This window comes from Carassius auratus, chromosome 40 (assembly GCF_003368295.1).
Source record: "Carassius auratus strain Wakin chromosome 40, ASM336829v1, whole genome shotgun sequence".
Classification (NCBI taxonomy): domain Eukaryota; kingdom Metazoa; phylum Chordata; class Actinopteri; order Cypriniformes; family Cyprinidae; genus Carassius; species Carassius auratus.
Window position 1 is genome coordinate 6,595,940 of NC_039282.1, and position 27,358 is coordinate 6,623,297.

Genomic DNA, 27,358 nt, shown 5'->3' on the forward strand with positions numbered 1-27,358 from the left:
ATTAACCGTTTTAATAAATTGAAATACATCTGAAATAAAATACTATATAATTTTATGAATTTATATCTTAAATTATATATAAATTATATGATATGAATTTATATGAACTTTAAAAAATGTATTGAAATTAAAGTATTAAAATTACTTTTATTTAAAAAAATGGAATAAATAATGATGAGACCAATATGAAGTTACTAAAACTATAACTAAAATTGAAATAAATAAAATAACTGAAAATAAATGCTATTTCAAAAGATTAATATCATTACCTTCAAGGTCATAGCACTGCAATATTAATAATGCATTCATATAGAAAAAATATTATATTTTGCATGCTTTGCACAGCTTGTCCGTGAACAATGGCTCTGTGTATGTGTGTGTGTGTGTGTGTATATATATATATATATATATATATATATATATATATATATATATATATATATATATATATATATATATATATATATGCAAAAAGTATACTCTAATGTCAATAGCATGTCTTGTGTGGGCAAAGAACATCAAATATTGATACTCTAAAAGTGAATTCTCTGGAGAAAAACAAACAAACAATGTTTCATTCTGCTTTAATGTTTGATTAAGGGCTGCAGATAAAGGCATAAAGAGTGTTAAAGGCATAGCGGATGCTAGAATGCTGCTATATGGTATCCATCATTGTTCTTTCCCTGACCAAACAACACTTCAATTATTTTTTACTATAGGAGCTTTTTAAAAAATTTTACACTTCACTTCCATTTTAGTTATACACATATCAGTCATGAAATCTCTATCTACTCATTTCACTTTTCGGTTATAAAATGATCAAGAAGCAGATTACAAATTCTGAATTACAACTTAATTAAAGCAACATGGTTTAAATCACGTTTTACTGATGAGAAACCTGAAATGTTTAATGAGAAATGCTTCTAGCCTTCAACATTCAACATGTACTACTAACCCAAGCATTTGTTAGTGTCAATGCATGGCACTCTGTCAGTTACGCCCAAAGGATCTCAGTGCTTTTCCATTCAGTCCATTTTTCAATTTATGCTATCATGTTTTACATGAAAATAGAAATGCAACAAACTGTTTCACCAACTTCAGTTGTTAAACATGGGGTTTTTGTTGAATTAAGTATGACAAGGAAATAAGGTTCATGCACTGATTTGATCAATGTACCAGGTATAAATAAATAATTTGACAGTTTGGATCCTAAAAGATAACAGTCTTACATTGCACATTTCAACATATTTTAGTCAAGCTGCAGTGATTTAAAAAAAATTAAATCACACAGAAATGAAAACTTCATTTATACTTACCCTCATGTCATATCAAATCTGTATGTTTTTCTTTCTTCTATAGAACACAAAATAATTTGTTCTAAAGAATTTTGGTAACCAAACTGTTTTTGTAACCGACTTCCACTTTGGAATGAAAAAAAAGTGTCTGCTAAATGCATACATTTAATACAATTTTTAATTTCATAAAATAAAAGATTTGGAAGAAATTTGCATCACAGCAACTGCTTACTAATGGATCTTCATAATGACAGTTTAAACAGCTGATAAAACATTACAATAATCTACAAGTAATCCACATGACTCAAGACATCCATTCCCTGTTGTCCTCTCACATTAAAATATAGTTCAGAACTGTTTTGGACTCTTTTCACTTGTAAATGGTGCTTGAAAAATAATCTTGCCTGAATCAGGAGAAACATGCACATATCTCCTGATACAGAAGAGATGACTTTTTCACTGGAGAAGGCAATTTCTTCTTTAGGATGAATCTGTTTGTTACAAACAGGTAGCTAATTACTTGTGGATTATTGTGATATTGTGATATTCTGTCACTTAACAGATCTCATTATTTTGAGAGTAAAATATCCAAATCAACACACTCTGTAATCTGGATACAAGTGAAATGAGGATAAGCACTTTTCCAAGCGGATGCTTTGTATTGGAGGTACAATTTTGAGGGGCCTACTTACAAACCAGCAGAGAAAGTACCAACAAATTTTTTTTTAAAGGAAAAAAAAAGAAAATTTTAAATCCACAATTAAACAGCACATGCATCCATGTACGTACTCAGCAATTCATTTTCTGGATTCTTCAATCAGTTTATAAAAATGAACTGGACATTTAAAAACATTTATGAATAAGATGTTCCACAAATCTTTCCTCATGTGAATCTAGCACTGCCCATACAATATATAAGGCCTGAGAGTCTTTTGCATGTAATTAATGGCTGACAGCATACAACACAGATCAGCAGGCAATGGATATCCACGGTTTCTACTTTAAGACATCAGTGCAGTGCAACATTTTCTTTCAGCTGTGAGTGATTGTCTTAAACTCTGCACATCCTGGGCTGCCAGAGCCCTCCGCTGTGCTTAATTTTTTGAAGAAACAGGTGTTTGAAAATACAGGGGTGCTTGTGAAGTCTGAAAACAAAAAGTTAATCTGTAACAACAACAACAAAACCAAAGGAGCACACAAGTCATGGTGTTTCATAGCGACATGACATGTTATGTGCCGACTGAATACTACTGAAGCTCCAGCAAATCTTAGGAGTTTTTCCCTGAAAAGACAATCCCACTCACTCTATGGAGCTTAGATGGTGCTAGTTGATTTGGTTATTTAAATATAGCTTTTTGTGATCCTGGAGAAAGACAGTTATTTTGTTTTGGGAACTACCAGGATCTCATCCCCGTCTTGAATGCTGTAGGAGTGCAAGGCCCGTGTGCTGTACTTCAACTCATCAGGGCCGAAGGCAGAATCCTTGTCGATGTAGTAAATGCGCATATTGCTGGAGGAGAGTTGCACAACAGTCCTCAGCTGCTTCTTCAGCTCTCCGACAGTCTGGTCCAGACGGATGCTCACCTGCTGTACTTTGTCTTCATAGCGCACCTCAACCTTGGCGTGGCAACGTGGTCTCAGGTCAATCTCAGCCAGAGGAGCCAGTTTCCCATATTTGGTTACCAAGCAGTGATATCTCCAAAGCAAAATGCAAAAACTATATTCAGCCTTGAACTACATGATCGAACAAAAAATAATCCCTAAAGAAAACCAAAAATACTATAAAGCAAGCACTTTCAGCTACACTAAAAAACAAAACAAAATAAACAACGGCTTTGAATCACTTTTTTCAGTTTGAAGTTTCACAAATAATTACAAAGAAACCGCAAGTAACAAATTGAAGTAAATGTCAAATTTTATAAGACTGAAATTGAATTTACTTGTAAAACGTAACCCGATAATATTTATTTTATTCACACCTACAAAAATAGTGTTTTACAGTGTATGCAAGCTCAATTGCATATTTGATGATATTAAGAAATGTGCATTGTGCAATAAAGAAATAATCCAAGTAAAGTTTAATTATAATTTTATATCAGTAAGTCTTAAGTGATCTATAGTGTCTATAAATATGTTTAGATCATTTTTATGATGAATGTGTTCAAAGAAAGCTGGACAGACCACAAGATAATGGAACGAAAGGCATGATAATGCAAGATAAAGTTTTAAAACAACTTTATGTATAAGCAGATCAACAGTTTAAAAAAAACAGCTGCCTTATAGTCAGGTGTTGTCACCATTTCTAAACAAGCTTATAATTAGGCATTATACCCAACAGTGTTCTACAACGTAATGTTATATATTTCAAAATATATATAATAAATATAATGCAATAAAAAATGAAGACGGCTGTCTTTTCTCAGTGGACTAGTGTTTGGAATCTATGTAATTTCTCATTGTGGTGGTGATATTTTGCAATAACTCATTTAACTGATTCATTTGATCAAAAGAAAATTCGTAAGATCATTTTGATCAAAGTAATTTCAAACTTTGTGAGGCAGACAGAGAAATTCTGTGATCAAATACAATCAACTTGTTAACACACTCCACAGGGCCAATGCATTTACTTATAACTTTCATTTTGTGTGCCCCTAATCTATACCAGGTGTGTCCGTTGTTGTCTAGCATTGCAAATCCATCTGTCCTTTGTCTACATGTTTCAAGCCGCATAAGAGCTTCAAATACATCAGAGATGTAAAATAAAACCAGTTTACTGTTGAGGATTTGCTGAAACACATTACGCCACGGCACGCCACATTGCATCAAGTACAGACAGAATCTCTGATTTTGATGGGTTCTATTGTTTGTAGTTGCGTTGTATCACTCACATCCAGTGTAGACACAGTGTGAGTCCAAGAACTATTCAATAAGGTTCTAAACTACACTACATTGTACAGCCTACACTAGAGTGTTCATGCCTAACGATACCTGTGAGGCAGCTCTTCCTCTGAATGATCCAAGTGATAACGGATGAAGAATCTCTCAGCATCTTCTCTCTCACAATCTGTTACGACACTCCCATTCAGAGAGTTCACTGACGGCAGGCTGCAGGAAGGAGCAATGAGATCATCTCATCGACATTTTTACATTATTGCAATCAGTTTCATCCAAAAATAAATATTTGGTCATTATTTACTCATCATGTCATTCCAAACTTGTAAGGACTTTCTTTCCTCTGTGGAACGTAAAAGAAGATATTTCATCCATACAGTGAAAGGCAGTGGTCCCCAAAACTGTTTGGCTACCAACATTTGGAATGACAAAAGGGCGAGAAAATAATGAAAGAATTTTAATCCCTGTAAGACACATTTTACTTACTGGGCTATCATTAGACTGCGACGCTCCATGCTAGTGAAAGCCTGAAGTAGAGGAATGCCTTGCAACCTCACTACTTCCAGTTTGGGCAGAAAGTTTAGCTTCTCAATGTCCTCCCATCTATTAAGTCCTGAATCACACAAAGATATCAGAAAAACTGGTTTTTATTGGGTTTATGTAATTACACTGTACTAAAATAGTTATAATTAGACAATTACACACATGCTACGATTATTTAGACTCTTTCACAAGCATTATGCAAATCTTTCACCTGCGTTATGCAAATTGATGCTTCGAAGGTTAGGGAAGAGCCGCTGAAGGATTTCACCCGAGTCTTGAATGGAGTTTAGGTTGTTGTTGGCCATGACCAGAGTGTCCAGTGCAGGGAACATGGAGCCGAATTTCCGTACTTCACTCCACTCCTGGAGACTATTATCTGTGATGTGGAGCAGACGCAGTGTGGGGCAGGGCATGGTGGCCGGGGTCACAGTGGTGTACTCATTAAGGCACAGGAACAGCTCCTCTAGTCTGGACAAAACAGATCGATATTAGTGGAGAGCTGTCATACCACACAGACACCTTAATAAAATCTGATGGTTCAATTTAAAGCATGAAAAGAACTGTTCATTGGACATAATGTTACCTGAAAGCCATTGAATGAATTCTCTCAAACATCATTTATATTAGTTCAATAAAGTAACATGGTAAAGTGGATGATCCCATGAGAATCAATATTAAGATGGAACAATGAAAATAAACAATAACAAGACATGTGCAGCATTGCATGTACACAGCCATTAAAATACTTTCTATGTGAAAAAAAAAGATATAAAATCAAAACCATAATGTCTCAAAAAGTCAAACTAACCACAGTTATCAATACCAAAAATGTACACCACCGATAATTGTCAAAAAATTTCAAAACTACAAAAACAGTTTGTGTGACTCACTCAGGCATCTCTCGTGTGAATGTGTGCACTGTGTCCCAGGACACCTGGGTATTGTTAAGAACAAGGCGGCGGATGCTAGAGAAGGTCTTTGCGCAGTCTGGCTCCAAGACTGCATCACTCAGCTGATTAGAGCTGAGGTTCAGGAACTCCAGGTTAGGGATGTTAGAAACAATCTTGCTGATCTAGATCAGATTAAAGAGTTAAGATACATATGTTATATATATAGAAATTTATAACACACACACACACACACACACACACACACACACACACACACAGAGCCATTGTCCACGGACAAGCTGCACAAAACATGTGCAAAATATGATCGTCAGTGCTTGTCAGTGAACAACGAGATTTACCGCTGATTACAGAACCGGCTTTACTGACAAGATGCGCAATAAATATCGCATGAGATTTACCGTGCAGCCCTACTAACTAACTCACCTCAAGCCAGTCTTGGAGCTTGTTGTGGGACAGATCAAGTTCAACTACATGAGTACAGAAGGCAGCAATCTCTCCCTCTTCTCCTGCATGACTGATTCCAGAGCCATTCAAAACCAGAATGCTGGGCAGGTTCAGACGGTCTGAAGGCAGAATGACCACATAACTAATGAATAATGAAACACAGCAACAGGATACAGCTCCCAAAGCAAACACGAAAATCAGCAAGGAACCTAACATGACTTGTTTTTAACTAATCCAAGCCTCACCTTTCATAGGTGATCCCTGCTGTCTAGACGGCACAACCACGACTCCCAAGCCTGGACCCCGACGGCAAGGGAAGTTTTCTGGGCTGTACTTCTCACTGATCGCTTGCATGAAGGTGCGGCCTTCAATCTCAGAAGCTTCCATTGCACCAGCTCACACCACAGCTGATGATTCACATTTACCAAAAACAATTTATAAAGACAAAGTGTGCAACTATTCAATATTAAAAAGTTGCTAGATTGATTTGTAGAGATAAACAAGTAATCTGTAGGCCAATTTCACAAAATTGTGATTTCAAATGGTGTTTAAGGAGTCCTACATGTCAGCTTCTAGCGCATTAAATGAGTTTGTTCAATACTTTACCATCCAAAGATCAAATGATCTGATATTTGAAGAGGCTTACTGACCTTGACATGTGCTCTATAAATCGCTTCCTCATTGCACCACATGACTTTAAGTCTTTTTATTATTCTTACATAATACTGGTTTGGTGTGCTCTTACACAATTGGTCAGTAGCTTTTTTTCCCTCATGATAAAGCATGGCTAAGACCGCTTCACCAAACAGTTCTGTGTATCAGTGTGCAACATCAAAACTATTCCATGTTTTATATACTTAAGCAAAATTAAAGGGATAGTTCACACAAAAATGAAAATTGTCCCATGATATACTTACTCTCAAGTCACTGTATATGTTTATGACCTTCTTTCAGACAAATAGAGTTGGAGTCCAGGCTTGTCCAAGCTTTATATTGGCAGTGAATGGTGGAAGGAATGATAATTTTTGGGTAATCTATCCCTTTTAAAAATCAGTAATATTTTTTTATGGATTATGAGTGACCCCTGCTGTTAGGTTGTGTCATTCATCCTTAATTTTAAGGCCATGTCCTCCCCCCACCCCCTCAAAGAAACTCTTCTCATGCAGGAGATCTGATTCCTTGATGTGTGTGCGTGTCCAAGCCCACAATTTCTGAAGTGCGGAGGGAATATTAATATATTTATTAAGTTTTCTGTTTCAGGTGTGGCACTGTATGTCCATCATTTTACACTGTTAAGCGAATAAATGACACAGTGGATGAGAACAGTTCTTTGTTTTGATTTAAGGTCCACAAGATGAGGCATGTTACATCAGAACATTCTCTTGCCATTTACTGTTGTTGTAAGGACCTTTTTTTTTTTTAAGCTGAAGAACAACATTTAAAAAACTTATTTTGTTAAAAAAAAAACTTATTTTAACATATGGTTTTAATACCAAACTTATTTAACATACCTCATTCCTTACACACACACACGCGCTTTTATGTAATAAATTATGGGATCTTAATGTTATATATAAGAATGTCAAAAGATGTTTTAGGAATATTAAAACATATACACATATATATATTAATTAAGTGTGCCTGTCATGCCATGACCCATGTGTAAGACAACCTCAAGCAGTTCAATTAAACATATAATGAGAAGCTGCAGTCCTCTGGGCTCAAAGTTCCAATTTTAAACAGAACTGGCCTAGATTTAACCATCTGCTGACTATATCAGTCATGCTCTTTGCTAACATGAAACCACCAGCTATACTGAGAACAGCAATACTAGCTTATTACAAAAATAAGTAAATCCACTAATGAATTAATATTTTGCATGTTTTTCCTACATTAACTGATGAGAAGCATTAGTTTAAAAGGCTAAGTCTCACCTGCTGTGCGATTTGTTCTCACTGGTCCACAGTCACAGCTGTGCCATAAAATAACGTCTACTTTTACTTCAAAAGTAATTTGTCTTTTGAGTGTCAGGGCTCAAACAAATTAAATGTGGCTGCAAAACAGCAAAGAGACAGGGCTTTCCTCAGCGTAGTCAGTTTTCAGAGATGACAGCACTGTGTAGAAAGAAGACACCAGGTAAGCAAGAAGGACAGACAACCAATTCAACTTCAGCTGTAACTACACTAATCTGCCTCAACAAAGCCAACACACTCAATATGCATATGAAAAACCTTAATGTAGTTACAACTCAAGGCAGGTTTACCGGGTTTAAGGAAAAGACATGAAAAAGAGACCAACACCACGTAAACATTCCTTAGACAGCTGTGCATTTAACAGTACTAAAAAAAACAATAACTGCCTTGTTAAACAAAAAGTTGACAAGACAATTAAGATCAAGATCAAGTCTTTACATTTGCAGTATGTTCCACATTTAATACAGACTAAGAAACACCCATTAAGTACAAATGAAACCATGCACAAATAGTACACACACACATACACAAAAACACACACTGCAAATTTACCCAAAACGGTCCACAACCACATAATATAAAAGAGTCTATACAACATTAGTACATTTTCAAACAAGGAGCCATTTACAAACCATATCAAAATAACGTAATGATAAAGAGTTAAAGGTGGTGCGACCTTCGTTTGTGATTTGATCAAATAACAGAACATTTTAAAAAGACACTGGTGCTGAATCAATGTCAGATGACTTTATCTTGGGCTACAGCACGAGTATAACGTTAACAGTTAACGTTACATATATTAAATCAGACAGCACCAGTCACCAAAACACACGACTAAATTTGAAATGACTCGGAACGAGATTGCATCTTTGTAAGTCAACAAACACCTGAGAATGATCATAGTTAGGCTAATATTTAGCTAGCTAGAGCAGAAAACGTCCCTTCATCATCATGAAGTATCTTACATTGAAGGAGCAGCGTCTCCTAACCTTCAGATTAAGACGTCATCTCATTTATAGCCTTTGATCGCCAAACAGTTCCGTGCAGATCTTGTTATTGTTGATAAATCAGTCACGCTGACCCTATTGTCGCGGAAGTGGCGTCACTCCAGCTGGGTGCTCTCGATTGGCCAGTTCAGTCAGCGCAGACTGCGCACTGTCTGAGTTTAAAGTTCACGTTACTCTAGCGATATTATATAATAGGCTGTGTATATGAGCATATTAATTAATATTCATTTTGTATTATTATTGAGAGATGTGAAAATCATCTAAAAGAACACAGATGGGCCACTTTTACAGGATGTAAGGATGACTTTTTCACAATGATAATTTTATCTACTCTTTTCATGTAGTAATAGAGATACAGACTTGCACACTTTCCCGTCTCGATCATCACTGCGGGAAATGTCACCATAAAAGATCTGTCAAGAGAGACAATAAATTATTCAGTTATTGTCTATAGTAATCAACATTGTTCTTCAATAGAAACTCGTGGCCCTGACGTTTGTCTATTGACACAGACAAGAAGGAAAGAGAACAGAATGAGACATTTCCGACAGCGGATTACATTCAGATCCATGATGACCAGTGATCATCCAGGTCTGGACATGAATTGGACCTTATAAAGGGTCCCTCTCTTGTAAAGGCACTCTCATACTAAAAACATCCTTCAAAAACATTTGTATTGATAATCTGAAAATCCGTGTAGTTAATACAGTTTCAATATATATATATATATATATATATATATATATATATATATATATATATATATATATATATATATATATATATATATATATATATTAATTGTTTTTATAAATGTGATGTATGCTGTTTCTTACCACTAGGTGATGACCTGTATTCAAGTATCCTGTGGAGTCAGAGAACAGAACATTATTAGAATAAAAAACACTGTCGGTGGCGTGAACCATAGGCTGCGTCGCAAAATATATTTACTATGCACTTGCACTATGTACTGAAGCATGTAGTGTATGAATTATATAGGGTTATTTAGTCATTTATAATTGGAGTCTGATAGACCCATAGACAGTAAAAGAAAGGATAGACCCTACTCCTTCGTTACGTAAATACAGCTGCCAGTTGAGTGTCCAACATTCCACACTTCATTTGTTGGTTATTTAAATGCATCATCCGTTTGTTTAAAGTGGACTTTTTCTTTTTGGAATTTTCAGTGTGAAAGCACACAATATTTATGCTACAAAACGTCATAGAATGGTGCATAAGTTTGCGATTTGGGATACAGCAATAGATTGTTGCCTTGTCCAAATACCCACACTTGCGGTCTTTGCATTTGACTGCTTATATGATTTCCTGTATTTGGCCCAAGTGTTCAAGTGAAGACCACATCTTTTCATCACCTGATGGGACACACTTTATTTTCTGGTGCTTCTAATTAAGTGAAGAAAAGCAGTTGCAAATTATATGCTAAATAAATATAGGCTACTCACCTTTGCACCAATAAAATATGTAGAACTTTGTTGTACTACCAAACTATATGTAATATTTAATTATTAATAATATTTAACTTACATTGGAAAGGTTTCCGTGAAACCTAACATTTATTTCCACAACATGATGCATGATGGGATACACTTAAGGATACAGGGCGAAGTTGTGGCCTCATGGTTAGAGAGTTTGACTCCTAACCCTAGGGTTGTTGGTTCGAGTCTTGGGCAATACCATGACTTAAACAAGGCACTGAACCTCGAACTGCTCCCTGGGCGCTGTGGCATAAATGGCTGCCCACTGCTCCGGGTAAGACGGGTATTTTAGATTTAGTCCAAGAGCTCCCAGTCCCTCCATTGAGGCTGTGTGTACAATATACTGTCCATGTCCAGAAAGGTAAGAAAAACATCATCAAAGTAGTCCATGTGACAACAGAGGGTCGGTTAGAATTTTTTGAAGCATCAAAAATACATTTTGGGCCAAAAATAGCAAAAACGACGACTTTATACAGCATTGTCTTCTCTTCCGTTTCTGTTGTGAGAGAGAGTTCAAAACAAAGCAGTCTGGATATCTGGTTTGCAAATGAATCATTCATTGTAATGGTCAATAAAGGCAGAAAACCGTAAACCTGCTCATTTGAATTTATTTATTATATATCTAGACATAATAAAAATCAATGGAATTATATAAAAAAAAAAAAACATAACACACACATGAAAAATGGAAGCTACAAATAAATGCATGATGGACCAGAACAATGCCTCATAATCAGATGCAGTCAAAAAAGGTAAAGGCTGATTTTAAAAAGATTAAAATGTAATTACTGTAATCTGGCAGTTTATAATAAAGTTTATAATAAAATGTATAATTAAGTTTATCTGGCATTGATGACATTTATTAAAAGCTTACATTATGTTGTGTGTATGAATCCAGGTTCACTTGTGTCATTATGGCAGCTTGATTGAAAAATAAATGTAATTTGCAGCTTTTTATCTCATTCTGACTTTTTTTCAGAATTGCGAGATATAAACAATGCAAGTTATAAATTGTATAATTGTAAGATTAAAGTTGCTATTTATTTATCAATTATTTATTTTTTTAGTGGCAGAAACAAGCTTCCATAGGAAATAGCCCACAGTGTGGGAGTATTGTATTGTATTGATGAGCGCCAAATTATTATTTTGTAAATAAAAGTGTATATATCAATTTGATTCTATTTACAAGTGCAAATAGCATATTTTCTTTGTGATAGATGATATTTACATTAAGTGTAAATAGCAAAGGATCCTACTGTTATAATCATGAGCCACGTCCAAAAGTTAAAGGGGGAGGTGTTGCTTCAATTTATAATAATGTTTTCAGGATTTCTCAGAGGGCAGGCTTCAAGTATAACTCGTTTGAAGTAATGGTGCTTCATATAACATTATCCAGAAAAACAAATGTAATGATAAATCCCCTGTGATGTTTGTACTGGCTACTGTATACAGGCCACCAGGGCACTATACAGACTTTATTAAATAGTTTGCTGATTTTACATCGTTAGTGCTGGCTGCAGATAAAGTTTTAATAGTTGGTGATTTTAATATCCATGTTAATAATGAAAATGATGCATTGGGATCAGCTTTTATAGACATTCTGAACTCTTTTGGGGTTAGACAACACGTCTCAGGACCTACTCATTATCGTAATCATACTCTAGATTTAATACGGTCACATTGAATTGATGTTGATGGTGTTGAAATTATGCAGCCAAGTGATGATATCTCATATGATGATATTATTTAGTTTTGTGCAAACTTCATATAGCTAAAACTGTAAATTCTACTTCTAGTTACAAGTATGGTAGAACCATCACTTCTACCACAAAAGACTGCTTTGTAAGTAATCTTCCTGATGTATCTGAATTCCGGGTCTCTGTGAGTCCCTCTTATCTTGAGTTCAGTTCTTTCCAGGCTTCCTCTTTCTCAGGATGATCAGGAGTTTAACTTACTCTGCCCTGTCAGGGCTTTAAGAGCCTTCATTGACCGCTCCGCCTCTTTTTGACAGTGGGAACAGCTCTTTGTGTGCTTCGAGGCCTGCACCAAGGGTCATTCGGTCTTGAAGCCAAGGCTAGATGGATATCCAGATGGATAGTGGATGCGATAGACCTTGCTTACTTGTCCTCCAGGCTCCAATGTCCGATAGGTGTTAAAGCACACTCCCTCCACAAAGGGCAAGGCCTCCTCATGATCTAGTGGCGTGTCTATCGCAGAAATCTGTGCGGCAGCCGGCTGGGCTTTGTCTTACACATTTGTCAGGTTCTACAACCTGGATATTCCTGCGCTACAAATGCGTCCGTGTCCCTGAGGTTAGCTTTGTCCCCTACACATTCTCGGGCCCCTTGGCGCTTGAACTGTATGTGTAGTGTATTTTCGTCTGCCATGGATCTGAGGAATCGCACTGTCTCGGGGTTTTGTTTCCAGAAGAAAGATTTTATTCTCAAGAGAAAATGAAACCGAGGAAAGCTCTGCAGAACAGTCTCTCGAGTCTGTGTCGGTTCTCTATTTTATACAGTGCTTCTGAAGGCGTGCCCATGTTCAATACATTTCATACATATGGTTCTGTTTATCAACTCTTTTACCTTTTATGGCTGTCTACAGCTTGCTTTTCGGATGTAGAATTTATTTTATGTGAAACGAGGAGGCCTAATAATATATTTTGTCTTATGTCAAAACAGGACATGCAACTTTACTATATGCTGTATTTTGGTAATGTCTGCACCAAGGAGGTCTGATCATATATTTCGTCTAATGTCCAAATAGGGTGTGCAGCTGCACCATATATTATACCCCTGCACTCTCTTCACATTCCATTCTCATGCAGGCCTCTAAATACAGTCAAATGCATGATTATAACAGTAGAATAACTTGATACATAAATGGCTAGATTCACATTGATTATGCCTGATTAGTTTACATATTGACCAATAAAAATCTTCCACAATGACTGGTGTAATTACATCCCCCAATGGTCTGGGATATTTTACGTATTTGCTACAAGACCTTCTTAGTGCTCTAGGTGAATACCCAGTCATCCTTCCTGATAGCATGGTGTGATTGAATTGTCCCCATAGCGTCTCAGTCTAACGACTAATGACGCAGTATGAGTGTAGTATCAAAAGGAAACGTACTCTGTTACTAACCATAGGCTCGCGCGACAGGGGCCATTAGTTAGTTTTTATAAAACTCCACAAACCAATGGTCATGTAGTTTCATTGCATGATTGAAAAAGGCTTCAGAAATCAGAGAAAAATGACTTTTCCCGGTAGTGTCTCAGCCTAACGGCTTACAAGGCGTTACCAGTGTAGCATCTAAGGGAACCGAGGTTATAGTAACCAAGTAAGATTAGCTCCAACTCTGATCAAACTCACCTACCTGTGATTTTCTAATGATCCTGAAGACATTGATTAGCATGCTCAGGTGTGTTTGATTAGGGTTAGAGCTAAACTCTGCAGGAAAATGGATCTCCTGGGCCAGATTTGAGGATCCCTGCCCTTTGGTCTCATGAACTTAGGGCAGGGACAAATTTGTGCGGTGGCCATTGTAAGTCCATGAAAGATCGCAAGTGAAAATGTGTTCCATTTGGGACAGGGCCTTAATCTGGCATAAAGGATCCAAGAATGAAAATGACCCCATTAATTTAAATGAATGAAAGGCAATCAGCAATATGCATTCACAAACAACTTTTTATTTGAATGTTTCGATATGTGTTGGCATAAATGATTTTATTTAAATGTTGCATTTATACAACATGGCACTGAGTTGTTAGAAAATGTGTGGTGACATCATTGCTTAATGATGTCAGGAACCGAGGAACTTTTTGAACCAGTTCAATGAGACTAACTGTCCGAAAAGAAGAGGTTTGGGGAAAAGAATAGGAATTTGCAACACTAGGAGCAATATGGCAGTGGATAACAGGCTTATCAGATTAAGGTACTGGATCAATGGTGTTGCTGAGCCTGAAGACGGAGGACAACAGAGGAAGGTCGGAGAGGATTCGTCAGTTAAGTTTCTACAGGTAAATAGTCATAGGTAGATGATGGGAATTGTAATGCTTGACTATCATTGAGCTTGTGACTGTGACCCAGGAAAAGCACAAGGTTTAACATTCTTTATCATATATTCTTGTGTTCTTCTGTTGTTTTCCTTATTACTTGACAGTGATGGAATGTGTAAAGTTTCTATGGAAGGAAGCCCATTTCCAACACTGAATAAAAATAAAAAAGGTAAATCCGATTTTTTTTTTAAATCTAACAATTATAACCTTTTTTCCTTCTCAGAACTGTAATGTAAATGAGCTATTGTGAATCAATGAATTCAGCATTAATTTTTTCAACACTTTTATGAAACACATGTTGTGATTTGATAAGCCAAGATTTAAAAAGACGTGACCATAAAGTCAGATTTAGGGTTGTGTTCAGATTTGTGTTGATGGAATGAAAATAATTGTGCCCAGGATAAAGAATAAACATCATAATATTAAACATTTGAGTGTTTAAACATCTTTTTTCCAAGCTGAACTAGGAGCTGATGTGCTTCAGATCTGCCGCTTCATTGACAGTGGAAGGAGTATTCAGTCTCTGACTGATCACCTGAAGAAAAAGATGAATGTTAACATTTATACAACAAGGGAAACTTGCACATGGAGAAAAAAAATCTACATTACATGATAAAAACATTCAACACTGGCATATAAAATCTTACTTGTTTGGTAGTAATCATACACTTTCACCACAGCTGGCTTGAGATTCTTCACTGGAAGAACCTGTTTCATTTGTATGTGGTAACTCATTGGAGTATTTTTTGGGATCTGTGGGAGGAAACAGTCTCCTCAGTCATGACACTATGGATAAAATGTTTATGAATTGACCTAAACAACATGAAATATGAATGTTGCTGTTCTCTCACCTCTTTCAAATACACAATGACATGATCATCTTTAGCATCGACCCGCTCCACAAGTGTTGCATACCCTGCAGAAGAAGTTCTGAGCTGTGTGGAAGAAGTGCTGGTTAATCTTTAAATACTAACCTCTATATATTTTACAAATTTGTGATGAAACACTCAAATTCACCATTGATGTATCAGATGTGAATCCAGACAAGAGTTTAATATCCACAATGACCATGTTAGTCCTTTCCTGTAGACCATCATATCTGGAAAAAGCAAATGGAAAGGAGCGTTTCTTAAATGCCTCATATAATAACTAAATGAATAGTGAAAATTATGTTTTATACATATATATGTATATGTTAGGCTGCCCTCTAATAGCGGACTAATCATTAGTCAACTTGACAACTGCTCTTGACTAGTTAACACTTTTTTGTATGTGAATGCGGTTTTAAATATTATGACAAGTTTAGTACAAAGCTTTGTTTGCAAAAGAAATAAGGTTAGCAATTAAATGTTAAAATCACAACCATGGAAACATTTGGATTCATGCCAAATGAGAGCTCTACATGAAACCATACATTAAAGCCATTTGTCGGCTTTGAATTGCTTTTGCGATCTGGTCACAATATTGTCTACAAATTGAACAATATTCCATGAGTTACTCCAGAGTTATGATTTATAGCTTTAATGTCTTGTATATGTGGAAAACAACATTTTCTCTTCACATCTTTCACAACAATTGTTATTTGCTTTCGTACATTGGTAGAAGACATGTAAATAATAGACAAGAGATAGTCTCTGTCCTGTCAAACATTAAATTAATTTCATACAGGTGCGATTAGTTGACAATTGCTTAAATGAACGACTAGTAGTCAACTAGGAAAATCTTTAGCTGATGGCAGCCTTCATATATATATATATATATATATATATATATATATTTACACACACACACACACACACATGGAAAGTATGTGCTCTTACTTGACAGTGAATTTCAAGATGAAATTTTGTCCCAATGTTTTGCAGTCTCCCTCAATCTTAGCATCAATGCTCAATGTTTTATTTTCAGTAGGAGTGGGAATGTTGTAGAACTGAGCCACCTGAGAAAGACAACACAAACAAAAACACATTTATAATCCATCTCACAGCAAAAGAACCACAAAATGCTAAGAGGAAGTGGATCAGTGAAGCTGAACACACTACAGACCTGCACAGACACACAGGTTGAGCCCTTGACTTCAATGCTGTATTTGGCTGGAACGTTCTGCAGCTGCTTCTCCTGATACAGTAACTTGTTGTCCTGATTGATATCAAAGAGGTGAGTGTCTCCTGCTGACTGTACAGTCACTGTGCTGAAGCCGTCAGAGCTGAACACTTTAGTGGCGTACAAAGACAGAGCCTGAAGAGCCACCACTGTGTCCTGAGAAATAAATGTGTTCAGTAATGTGACATTCACCCATTATTCAGCAATCACGTGTCTGATTTGAGTAGTTTGAGTCACCTGTGTGGAGGAGAATCCTCCATAGGCATTCTGCTGCTTCACGAGCCAGCTGACAATCCTGTTAGCAAAGCCCAGATCAGCTGTAGTGAGTGAATCTGCAGAGAGAACAGCTAGCAGCACATATGAGCTGATCTCCACTGCCAGAGAATCAGAGTCATCAGCAGATGCAGACTGAGACCAGTGGAGATGAGACCCTTTAGGACACATGGACAAAAGATACAACAGTAACTCAATGAGCATGACAAAAACAATAGTGCAGTCATAAAAGATAACAGAAAGTCACTGGAAACAGATGTCTTACCCTCTGAAATAGCAACATCCTCCAGTTTCTTAAAAAGCTGCTGTCGAGTGTCCGTATCTCTAGCCAGACTGAAAGTGTACGCGAGCAGAGCAGTGGTGTAAGTGTTTTTGACATTCTCAATGACGGACCTCAAGCAAGACAAACCTTTAGTGACGACAGGATCCTGAGACAAAAATCAGAGAAACAGCTGATGTGAGTGTTTTTCTATGAGTCTATAGTGTGTTTCCTGTAGATGAACTTACTGTGACTGGAGTTTCCAGTTCAAGTAATGATGCAGTAATGTAGGCAGTCATAGTCACATTATCATTCACTCCACCCTGAAATGAAGGAGAAATAGAAATAAATAAAAAAAGTAACACACTCAAAACTGTTAGAGGAAAGTTAATCTAGATGCTAAATGTTAACATTAAAGCTTAAATATAAAAAAAAATACATTTACACTTTTACAGGTAGATAGATAGAGAGACAGACCTTCATTCTGTTGTTGAACAGTCTTCCCTGTTGAATAAAACAGCCGTCTGAATCCCGTCTGCTTATTAACCATTGCTTTGCACTCTGAATAATTTGTGGATCAATAAATATGTATTTCTGTGCTTTGCCAAAAGACCTCAGGACAAAAGCAGTCAACCTGGTGGTTTGGAAGATTTAATTTAAAAACGAAATCAGATGTTTAAATGAAAAAGAAAACAAATCTCTCAAAACAAATTATTTGAGCAGATAGAATTTTTCTTTTTTTTGTTTTTACTATGTTATTTAGATTACTAACAAAACTTACTTAACAAAAGAGTGTAAACAAATTTACCATGTATTTCCATCACCATGTCCAAATGTGCTATATGCACCATCATAATGCTTGTAGTTCAGTTGTCTCTGGTATCCTGTTTAGTGTGATAATGGTTCACTTTAACAGTTTGTTTGGGGTGACACAATGTGTCTGACTATTCAGCTTAATTGTTATCAGTCTCAGTATTTTCTTGACATGATTGGTTTCTCTCACCGCTCTTAAGGAAGCCGGTGGCTCTCTCTCGGATGGCTGAAGTGAGCTGCTCCGTGTTTTCCAGATACTGCAGAATGTAAATATTTGGAGAAAGAATAGCCATGTTTTGCTCTCCACAGCCGTACGGCATCCGTAATAATCCGTTAAGATTTCTCAATGCACGACCCAATATGTCTCCTACAAATCAAACACAAATAACAATACCCTTTTGAAATCCAAATACAAACTCTTCAATTTCTGATTGAATATGTACTAATGTCTGTACTCATTTACTAATTTCTGCTTGTGTATGTATATTTTACCAATGACTGAAACAGAGGATCTGGCTGATCCCTCTATCACATCTTTAGGAAGAGTCAGATTCACTTCCTCTGAGAGACTGTCACCTGTGAACCAGAGAGACAGAAACACACATCAATGATCAGCACAGTAATGCTATAAAAGAACATTCTAATATCATCTGTGAAGTCCCATTAATAATAAAAAAGATCATAGGCAGAAATTTTGATTCAAGCACATTGTAAAAAGAAGAAAAAAATAGACAAGTTTGCAATTTGGCACAACTAGTTGTCATATGAAAGGTTATATTATCACATGGTTTGTGTTTAGAAATTATTAGTCTAATTAGTCTTTACAGAACAAACATGCCAAAAAACAACATTAATCTAAATTCTTTGAGCAACTTTTGGGGAGTTTACAACTTGCTTTGGACCCCTAAAAATTAAACACAAGCCAAAGGATTCCACCATTATCGGTGCTTATAGACCAAAATATATTAAATATTTGCAGACAAACCCTTTGGACAGAGTAACCAGCTGTAGGTCTCTGTCTTTTCAGTTCCTTCAGCCTGCAGCATAAAACAATTACATTAGCACATCAAACTGAAGTAAGCAGCTTTAGGATCATGGATAAATGATGTCTGAGAGCCGTTTGACGAGTGCTGACCTGCACAAGCAGACTTCGTGTGACTGTGTCAATGCGTCCTCTCTCTGGCACGCTCACAATCTCATTGTCACACACGGTCTGGGACGCCTCTGCCTCTGCACTGACTGTAATATTCATGATTCCTACAACACAAGACATGTACGTGAAGATATAAGACACAAACACTGAGAAACAATGATTCAGATGGGAAACTCACCAAGAACAGAAGGAGTGAGGATCCATTTAAAGGTTTTTCTTCCATTAGCACACAGACAGGATGAATCCTGATCATCGGCGGAGGCTTTGAGAGTGTAGTCTGATGAAGGAGCTGGAGTCACTTTAACCTGTCAATCAAACACATGATTAGTGGCATATTTGATGTGATTGGATAAGACTGGGTCTGAAGTCTCACCATGATGCACTTAGAAAGATAGTTGAAGACCGTGGCCTTCAGCTCAAAGATCTCCCCGCGGATGATGGAGTAAGGCAGAGAGAGCTCCAGGAAGAAGGGCTGGAAAACTGTCAGCTGAGCAGGAGGAGCCAGACCCAGACCTTCGGAGGACAGACAGAAAGCCTCCGTCTCCCAAGAGGTGATGGTGTCAGGAACCGTGACAGGAACCTGAGCTGATCCCGAGTCCCTGTTGTGGAATTACAACAAAAGGTCTATTTGATTCTGACTCTGCCATTAAGCATACATTTGTTCTGTTATATGTAACATTCAGCACAGAAAAAAACTCAGAATCTGCAAAGTAATTTTTTTTTTTTTTTTTTGTCATCTTGACGAGGGAATATGATGTATTAAAGATATGTTTCAAATATGATGTCAAATGTACTGATTATGTTTCACAGACCCCACTTCAGCAAGTTCCCAGATCCATGTTTCTGGAAAAACTGTCCGAATCGTCACTTCTGGGGAATCTGGACGAAAATGACCGCCGCCTAGTGAAGACATTACTGCCACTGACATTGCAATAGGAGGATGACGTATCCCTGAAAAAAAGTGACATTTATAGTAAATGTGGAAATATGTGCATTGACACATCCAAATGATCATGTTGTGAGTAAAACAGCGAATGGAAGACAGATCATCATTATAATACAAAGCTTTTTTTTTATACAAATTCATTTTAGGGATTCTTGGCACAGTGTTTTACTTCCAGTTCATTTTGATTAGTAATTGTAGTTTTAGTTTTTTAGGGCTGGCAAAGTTTTTTTTTTCCAAAAATAATAACGATTTAAAATAAAAAAAATTGAAAAACGAATTATCCCAGAAAATGTTTGCCTTTTCCGACTACACCACTCCTAGTTGTAGATGTGAATTTCAAATTGAACATATTTTATGTATGAAAAACATTTCAAAACAAACACCAAACATATTACAGCATAAATTATAATAATGGTACATGTACCAATACCATAAATCAGGCCTCTGTATGAAAGACACTGAGGGACTCGCACAGCCAAATTTGTTGCCATCTTCAATCCGACTCTCTGTCAAACGGTAATAAAATTACACATTTAATTGTCAAAAAAGGGGTTTTTATGGATTTACTTATGAATAAACAGAATATACCGAATCAATATATCCCAGTCATTATTTCCTGCACTGTCACTTATATAATCCACCTACCTTTAAAGATTCATAGGTGTTGTCTGTTGGCAGAGCTCGACGGGGTCTCACATGCAGACACTTTCGCTCATCTTCAAGACTGTAAGGATAATCTGACACCGATTGCACTGGCAGCAGGTTGAAGATCTGTGATGAGACCACATTCACACTGATTTCTAAAATTTCAACACTAAATAATTCATATATACCCCCCCCCTTTCACGAATAAAGTGGGAAATAATGAAGATGAATGTTCAATCTCCTGAGATCGGGATGTCATCATAAATACTGATGGATCACAGTTTCTGAGGATGGTCTGTTCTCACACCTTTTCAGTATTCAGACGTTTTCCGGACTCCATGATCAGGACGCTCTGATCTACAGCACTGAGGCCACACAGTGAACCAGGCTGAGCTGAGAGCTGGAGAGTGCTTTCCTCTCCAGGAACTGCTTTAGCAGGAGAAAACTGTAGCGAAACCTGTAATGAGAGTAAATATATTTTATTTTAGGACTGAGCCAGAAATACATCTCAATACATATCTCAATACATACCTTGTTACTGAAACATTTTTCAACATCAAATTTTGTGCTATGAGCAGCCACATTTTCACTGGGCAGAACACAGTAGGCCAGAATCTGCACTGCAGGAGCCAGATCTGCACCAACAGACAGTTTGAACGACACTGTGCCACTTGCTGCTCCATTAGAAGACTTCACTTCAACCTTCTCAGATCCATGATGAACGATGACTCCTCTGGACAAGACCTGAAATAGACAGATGACACTTCCATGACAAACTGACCAGTGCAGCCAGTTAATGCTGTTAACAAACAATGAAGGCATCAGTGGACTAATGTACATTCTGCACATGTTCTCACCATATAGACAATGTCAGTTTTGAAGTCTTCAGCAGTCTCTCCAATAAAATAATACTTGATGGTCGTTGTCAACTCAGCATCACACTTTAATGGTTGCTCAATATTCTCTATAATCAGTTCACTTAATGTTGGGGTGTATGGAGTGGCAGGCTGGAAAAGCTGAACAGTTTTTCTATCCATAGAGATGTAAGGTGTTTTGTAACTATCATAACGAAGCTCTGGATACACACTTGCCTGAAAAACACGCAACAACAATTACTCAAGCAAATGAACTCTTCAGCGAACACAAAAGAGAACTAGGTTAATAAAGTGATCATACTATCAGATTAATATCCCCTTCAGGAAGACTGGATGTATTAAGAGAGAAGCTGGCGAAACCATCGCTGTCTGTTGTGAGATTTAGGAGCAGATTTGAGGACCAAGTTTCACCCTCAAAAAGATAAACCACTTTGTTTTGAATTGGTGCATCTTTGAAATTTGAGAGTTTGATCTGTTGAAAAGAAGAGATTTAAGGAACAAATGATGGAATAATTATGCACAAATCAGTGTTATTAAATTGAGACAAACTGATTTTAGACCTACTTTTCCTTCAATAACTGATCCGTGTTCATATGTTTTGGGCAGGTCAGTGAGTGTGACTTTGCCAATTTCATAAGTGACGGACACAGATTTATATTTTTTCATGGTGATCTCTGTAAATTGTTAAAAGAGCAAATTATTATTTATTCAAACAAAATAAAAATAAAACATAAAAAAATGAAAATCAAGAAATGTAGGTAACATGGATCTGACCAAATCCAACTACTCACCTGTTCCTTCTTCTGTAACCATTGCTTCAACTTTAAGAGAATTCTCCAGAGAATACTTTAGTGTGGAGTTGAAAAAGACTGATGCATCTAAGGTATGGGTGGCACAGCCTGTCTTTTTTATCTAATTGAGGTAAATGAACAAACATTAAAGAGTAGTTTACTTGGCTAAAGAGAAGACATATGTACCATTACTTTATTTGCATTTTAACTCACATACCTCAGTGGTTTCCTCTAAACATACTGGATTGCTATCGATGGTAAGAACATAGGTCAGAAAATTACGGCACACTTTCACCCATGATTTACCAGGTACAGGCTGCCCATAAGTGTATCTGTGAAAAAGGTACAAGCAACAGATATACAGCCCAGGGCTGAGTTAAGAAACTAATATAATAGGTTCGGGGTTATAGTAAGTAAAAATGGAAGAAAACACTGCTCTCTTAATGCAGGAAATAAAATAGACCACTCACTTTCCGCAAACCTCAATTAACAGTTCGTCTTCATCAACACTGACTTTATCTGGGCTTTGTACAGTAACTTCAAACTTAGGCAAAACTAGGCAGAAAGGCAGAAATAAGACTTATTAGTAGTCAAATTAGAAATGAATATACAAAGATATCACTCATAAAAGTAATCGCACACAATATTATAAATCGTTTGTTTTTATGACTTACCATATTTTTTCACCTCAAAATCATGTGAGATCATCCTTTCACCAATATAAACCCTGAGTCTGTACACACCTTGACGAGCCTCTGGGTTTAATTCATAAGAACGCTGCAAAATCCACCTTGATGAAGAAACATTTGTCCACTGACCAATTCTGTTATTCTGACTGTCCTATTTAATCGCAAAGACACAGTTCAGATATTTAGCTCAAGTCAGCTACACATATCCTCACCATTAATGAAGAAATGTAGCCTAATTACTGAAAATACAATAACAGCAATTTTAACAGAATTTCAGCAGCGTTAACAGGATTTCAAAAGTGTACTTGTTATGACTGTACAGAAGAAGGATTTGTGTTCTTACCTCGAGCACGATTGAACCATACTGCAAAAGAGCAAATAATAATAATTAAATGACTAAGTATATTAAAATGATTTAGCTGGAAATGTGTTGTTTATTAATAATGCAAAAGAAAATGAGGGAGATAAAAATTCAAGACAAAACACATCTGACCTGCTGATCAAGTGGTGCAAATTTTGTATCCACGGTAACAACTCTGAAGTTCACTATGAAAACAGAAATGTGTATTATAAACTCTGCTTTTAAAGTGTTAATCTTTTATGTAGTCCGACCGTCATTATAGCATAAAAATAAACCAGAACTATTTAACAAATAGGCCTACTTACTGAGAAGAATCAAATTTAAGAGCACATAAGGCTGGAGGACTATCTATTTGCATCAGTTGTAACCACATTAGTGATAGTCACTAAAGTAATATCAAAGATGACAACGTAAATGAAACTGTAAAGTCTTATCACATTAGACGACAAGAGTTCAGTGGAGGAGAAAGTTCATCATTTAGATCTAAATAACTAAGAGGGACTGGATCTAAATCCTTCAGATGACAGACAGCTCACATTGTCAAGGGAAATGACGGATTACACTTTATTAACTTTATTATCTTTATTAACCCTCTTGAGTCTAAGGGTATTTTTGGGGCCTGGAGAAGTTTTGTCATGCCCTGACATTTGTGCTTTTTTTCAGTTTCTTATAAATATCTAAATAGATAAAGTCTAATCTCACTGTAATCAGAACAAACTGGGCTATAATAATAATAATTGTGAAATGCATGAATGTGCATTGTATTTTTGAGAAAAAAAATGTTATGCGTGGTTAGTGAAAAACTAAAAATGTTAAATCAATTGAATAAGGCAAAAAAAAAAAAAAACACATAGAGAACATTGGTGTGGCGAGTGGGGCGGGGCCGAGAGGCGTGGGAACGAGGAGTGAGGCCAGGTGTAGTGATTGGAGATGAGCTACACCTGAGCCCCACCGCTAGTATCGAGTAGTAGGAGATGGAAGGATATAAAACTGGAGTGATGACCGTGAAGGACGAGAGAGGACCAGGCCTGGGATATTATTTTATGTTTTGGCTTTTATTTGTGCGCGTCAGTCGCCGTGAGGGGCTGACGCGCCGTTTTGTGTTTATTTCTGATTATTAAAATTATGTTTTGATTGTGCGCTGGTTCCCGCCTCCTTCTTCCCTGTATAGGAAGTTTTTATCGTTACAGTGGTGCCGAAGCCCGGGAGAAGGAGGGACGCGCTGCTGAAGATCCCTCGCCGCTGTGGTGAATCCGCGGTGCCCTCGAGCTGGCGAGGTATGTGCCGCCATGGACGCTCGAGGCGGTGGGCTGGAGCGAGTTGCCGGGGACGGGCGAGCTCGCTGCCGACCGCCCACGACAAGGAGGGGCGGCTGCCGTCCGTGAGGGAGCGGAGGAGTCGGCGCCGTTCGCCAGGGGGCCGGAGCCTGCCGCCTCCGTGACGGAATCCGGAGGGGCAGGGAACGGGGGACTCCTGCCGCTGCCCAAAATCGGAGGAGCCGTCGCCGTCCACCGGGCGGCGGAGGAGTGTTGTGCCGTCCGCCAGGGCCGTCCAGTGCCACCGCCGGGCACCGCGGAGGAGATCACCCAGCCGGTGGAGGGCCGAGCAGCAGTGCGTCTGGGAACCAGATTTTTTTTTTTTTTTCCTCTCTCCCCTCTCTCGTCCCTGTCGCTCCTCCTTCCATCTCCTTTTCTCTCGCCTCGTCTGTCCTACCCCCAGGTTCCCGCAGGTCCCCGTGAGCGGTCTCCCCCGGAGGGTATCTTTTCCTGAACCCAAACTGGCAAGGATGTAATGCATCAGTGTGGTTAAGATGCTCTACTAGCTGTTCTGCCACCACCTTCTCAAAGATCTTGGAGATGGCTGGTAGAATGCTAATAGGTCTATAGTTTGAGACACAGAGCTTGTCTTCTGACTTGAAAATCGGCTTGACTACTGCTTTTTTTGCGCCAAAGGAAATTTGTTTTCATTTATGGATTGATTCACAGCTATTGTTAGTGGAGAAGTTAAAATAGTTTTGTGTTCTTTTAAAAGTGATGTATCAAGTCCGAATATATCCTTTGCTTTACTATTTTTTAAATCTGACATTATTTTGAAAATTTTGTCTTCATCTATATTCTGCAACCTAAAGTAAGATGCATTACCATCCCCATGATCATCTCTGCAGCAGTTCACTTCAGGGAAAGTCTCCGCCAGGTCTAATACAGAATCCAAGAAATAATCATTGTAGTGTTTAGCTAAAATAGAGCTCTCATTTTGAACAATTCCATTGATTTTGATCTGTAAAAGCTCCTGATTTATTTTTTGCCTTCCCAATAGTTTGCCCATGCTTCTCCACAGATTTTTACAATTACCATTGGCCTCTTTGATTAAGTTAAGGAAAAAATTTGCTTTTGCTTTTCGAAGCAGCATGGTAACTTTATTTCTAAGAGATTTATAAATATAATAATCAGTGGTTAATTTAGATTTAAGAGAAACCTTGAGAGCTTTATCTCTCTGTTTCATTGTATCCCAAAGGGATTCATCAAACCACGGGAGACTCTTTTTCTGTGATTTTCTATGTTGGAGATGTGTATGTTTATCAACTTTATTCTTTATAGCAGTTATAATATTGTTACATGTATGTACACAGCTATCTTTATCAATTTTGAAGGCCCAGTCAATTTCATTTAAATCATTTTTAAGGTGTTCTTGATTTCTTTTAGGAATATGAGTAATTTTGCATTGTTTATTTGAATGTTCTTTGTTCATGTTTCTTGATTTATTTAATTTCCTGGCTATTAGAACAAAATTATGATCGGATAGTCCAGTTATTAGTTTGTATGTTTTAACTATCCTGTCTGGTTTATTGGTGAATATTAAATCTATCAAAGTTTGAGACTTTTTTGTTATTCTAGTAGGCTTTTTTGTGTCATTTGTATTGAGTTTGCAATATCTTTTAGGTGTTTCCTCTTGCCTTTATCAAGTCAATTTACGTTGAGGTCACCCATGAGCAATATTTCCTTTCGTTCATATGTTTTTAAAATTTTTGTTAAACCAGTATAGAAATCACTTGTTGCATTTGGTGGTCTATAAACACAAAGTACAATAAATGACATTTGAGGCGATAGTTTGATTGTAACACCAACACACTCTATAGTTTGATCTGGAATGTCTATTTGGTGACTGTCAATACTGTCTTTTACATAAATCAAAACCCCGCCCCCTTTCCCCTTTCCCCTGTCCAGTCTGTATACTTTATATCCCGGAATCATAAATGCCGATACAGGAGTTGTAGCTGTAATCCAAGTTTCAGAAAGACACAGGTAATGTAGATTTGATCCCAACAGTAGATGTTCCAACTGTTCAGTTTTAGACATTACGCTACGTATGTTGATATGTCCTCCGAATATTCCTTTCGGCTTTGTCAATGGGTTCCATAGGACCGATGCATGGTTTACGGTCCGAAATAGTTTCATCTGGCTTTGTTTAGAGACAACTATAGTCTGCATAGCGTTTAATTTACCACTTTCATTTGCTGGCTTAAACGCGTGTAGTGACATACGGTTACCTTGTTGCAGTGTGTTGATAAACGTAGATGCACGTGGGTGCGCACTGTTAGCAATGTTACCTGATATCATCTGCGCTGTATTTAAAGCATGCGGGGTGTGAGTCAGAGTGGTCTCCGCCACCTGCAGTGGTTGTTGTAGATCCATCGGCCCTGGATTCACTTGAATATCCCCGCATAAAAGTAGAATAATGCAGAGAAAAGTTGTACGACCCCGGTAGACTGTTGTTGGAGCCATACTCCGTGCCCTCGACTTGAGTTGCTTATTTGGAGTATTCGCACGCC

General features: G+C 37.3%; 2 protein-coding genes across 5 annotated transcripts in view; both read right to left on the reverse strand.

Moving 5' to 3' along the window:
- Positions 1-568: 568 nt before the first annotated feature.
- Positions 569-9,468, reverse strand: LOC113058411 (tubulin-specific chaperone cofactor E-like protein). 2 transcript variants are annotated; one of them, XM_026226293.1, is made up of 9 exons: positions 9,048-9,468; positions 8,020-8,199; positions 6,331-6,492; positions 6,065-6,204; positions 5,621-5,802; positions 4,942-5,198; positions 4,674-4,800; positions 4,284-4,400; positions 569-2,991 (listed from the first exon to the last, which is right to left on the reverse strand). In XM_026226293.1, exons 3-9 carry the CDS (start codon positions 6,470-6,472, stop codon positions 2,673-2,675), a joined length of 1,284 nt encoding a protein of 427 aa, XP_026082078.1. In that variant the 5' UTR covers positions 6,473-6,492; positions 8,020-8,199; positions 9,048-9,468; the 3' UTR covers positions 569-2,672. The 2 variants fall into 2 exon arrangements, with proteins under 2 accessions (XP_026082078.1, XP_026082077.1); XM_026226292.1 differs by having other exon boundaries at positions 9,024-9,468.
- Positions 9,469-14,232: 4,764 nt separating this feature from the next.
- Positions 14,233-27,358, reverse strand: part of LOC113058412 (alpha-2-macroglobulin-like) — a 60,869-nt gene continuing 47,743 nt past the window's right edge. For 2 of the 3 annotated variants that reach the window (XM_026226296.1, XM_026226295.1), the window contains exons 4-34: positions 23,662-23,714; positions 23,512-23,532; positions 23,154-23,319; positions 22,950-23,034; positions 22,697-22,811; positions 22,480-22,600; positions 22,253-22,362; positions 21,990-22,160; positions 21,671-21,904; positions 21,345-21,557; positions 21,121-21,270; positions 20,814-20,939; positions 20,593-20,674; positions 20,035-20,173; positions 19,596-19,821; positions 19,401-19,527; positions 19,205-19,326; positions 19,055-19,106; positions 18,562-18,645; positions 18,260-18,436; positions 18,065-18,140; positions 17,734-17,890; positions 17,505-17,579; positions 17,263-17,425; positions 16,962-17,155; positions 16,668-16,880; positions 16,442-16,560; positions 15,639-15,720; positions 15,473-15,556; positions 15,269-15,374; positions 14,233-15,156 (exon numbers count right to left, since the gene is read on the reverse strand). In XM_026226296.1, the coding sequence (XP_026082081.1) occupies positions 15,116-15,156; positions 15,269-15,374; positions 15,473-15,556; positions 15,639-15,720; positions 16,442-16,560; positions 16,668-16,880; positions 16,962-17,155; positions 17,263-17,425; positions 17,505-17,579; positions 17,734-17,890; positions 18,065-18,140; positions 18,260-18,436; positions 18,562-18,645; positions 19,055-19,106; positions 19,205-19,326; positions 19,401-19,527; positions 19,596-19,821; positions 20,035-20,173; positions 20,593-20,674; positions 20,814-20,939; positions 21,121-21,270; positions 21,345-21,557; positions 21,671-21,904; positions 21,990-22,160; positions 22,253-22,362; positions 22,480-22,600; positions 22,697-22,811; positions 22,950-23,034; positions 23,154-23,319; positions 23,512-23,532; positions 23,662-23,714 (3,884 nt within the window). In that variant the 3' untranslated portion in view covers positions 14,233-15,115. The remainder of the gene's footprint in view (positions 15,157-15,268; positions 15,375-15,472; positions 15,557-15,638; positions 15,721-16,441; positions 16,561-16,667; positions 16,881-16,961; positions 17,156-17,262; positions 17,426-17,504; positions 17,580-17,733; positions 17,891-18,064; positions 18,141-18,259; positions 18,437-18,561; positions 18,646-19,054; positions 19,107-19,204; positions 19,327-19,400; positions 19,528-19,595; positions 19,822-20,034; positions 20,174-20,592; positions 20,675-20,813; positions 20,940-21,120; positions 21,271-21,344; positions 21,558-21,670; positions 21,905-21,989; positions 22,161-22,252; positions 22,363-22,479; positions 22,601-22,696; positions 22,812-22,949; positions 23,035-23,153; positions 23,320-23,511; positions 23,533-23,661; positions 23,715-27,358) is intronic. The other variant, XM_026226297.1, reaches the window with a different exon arrangement.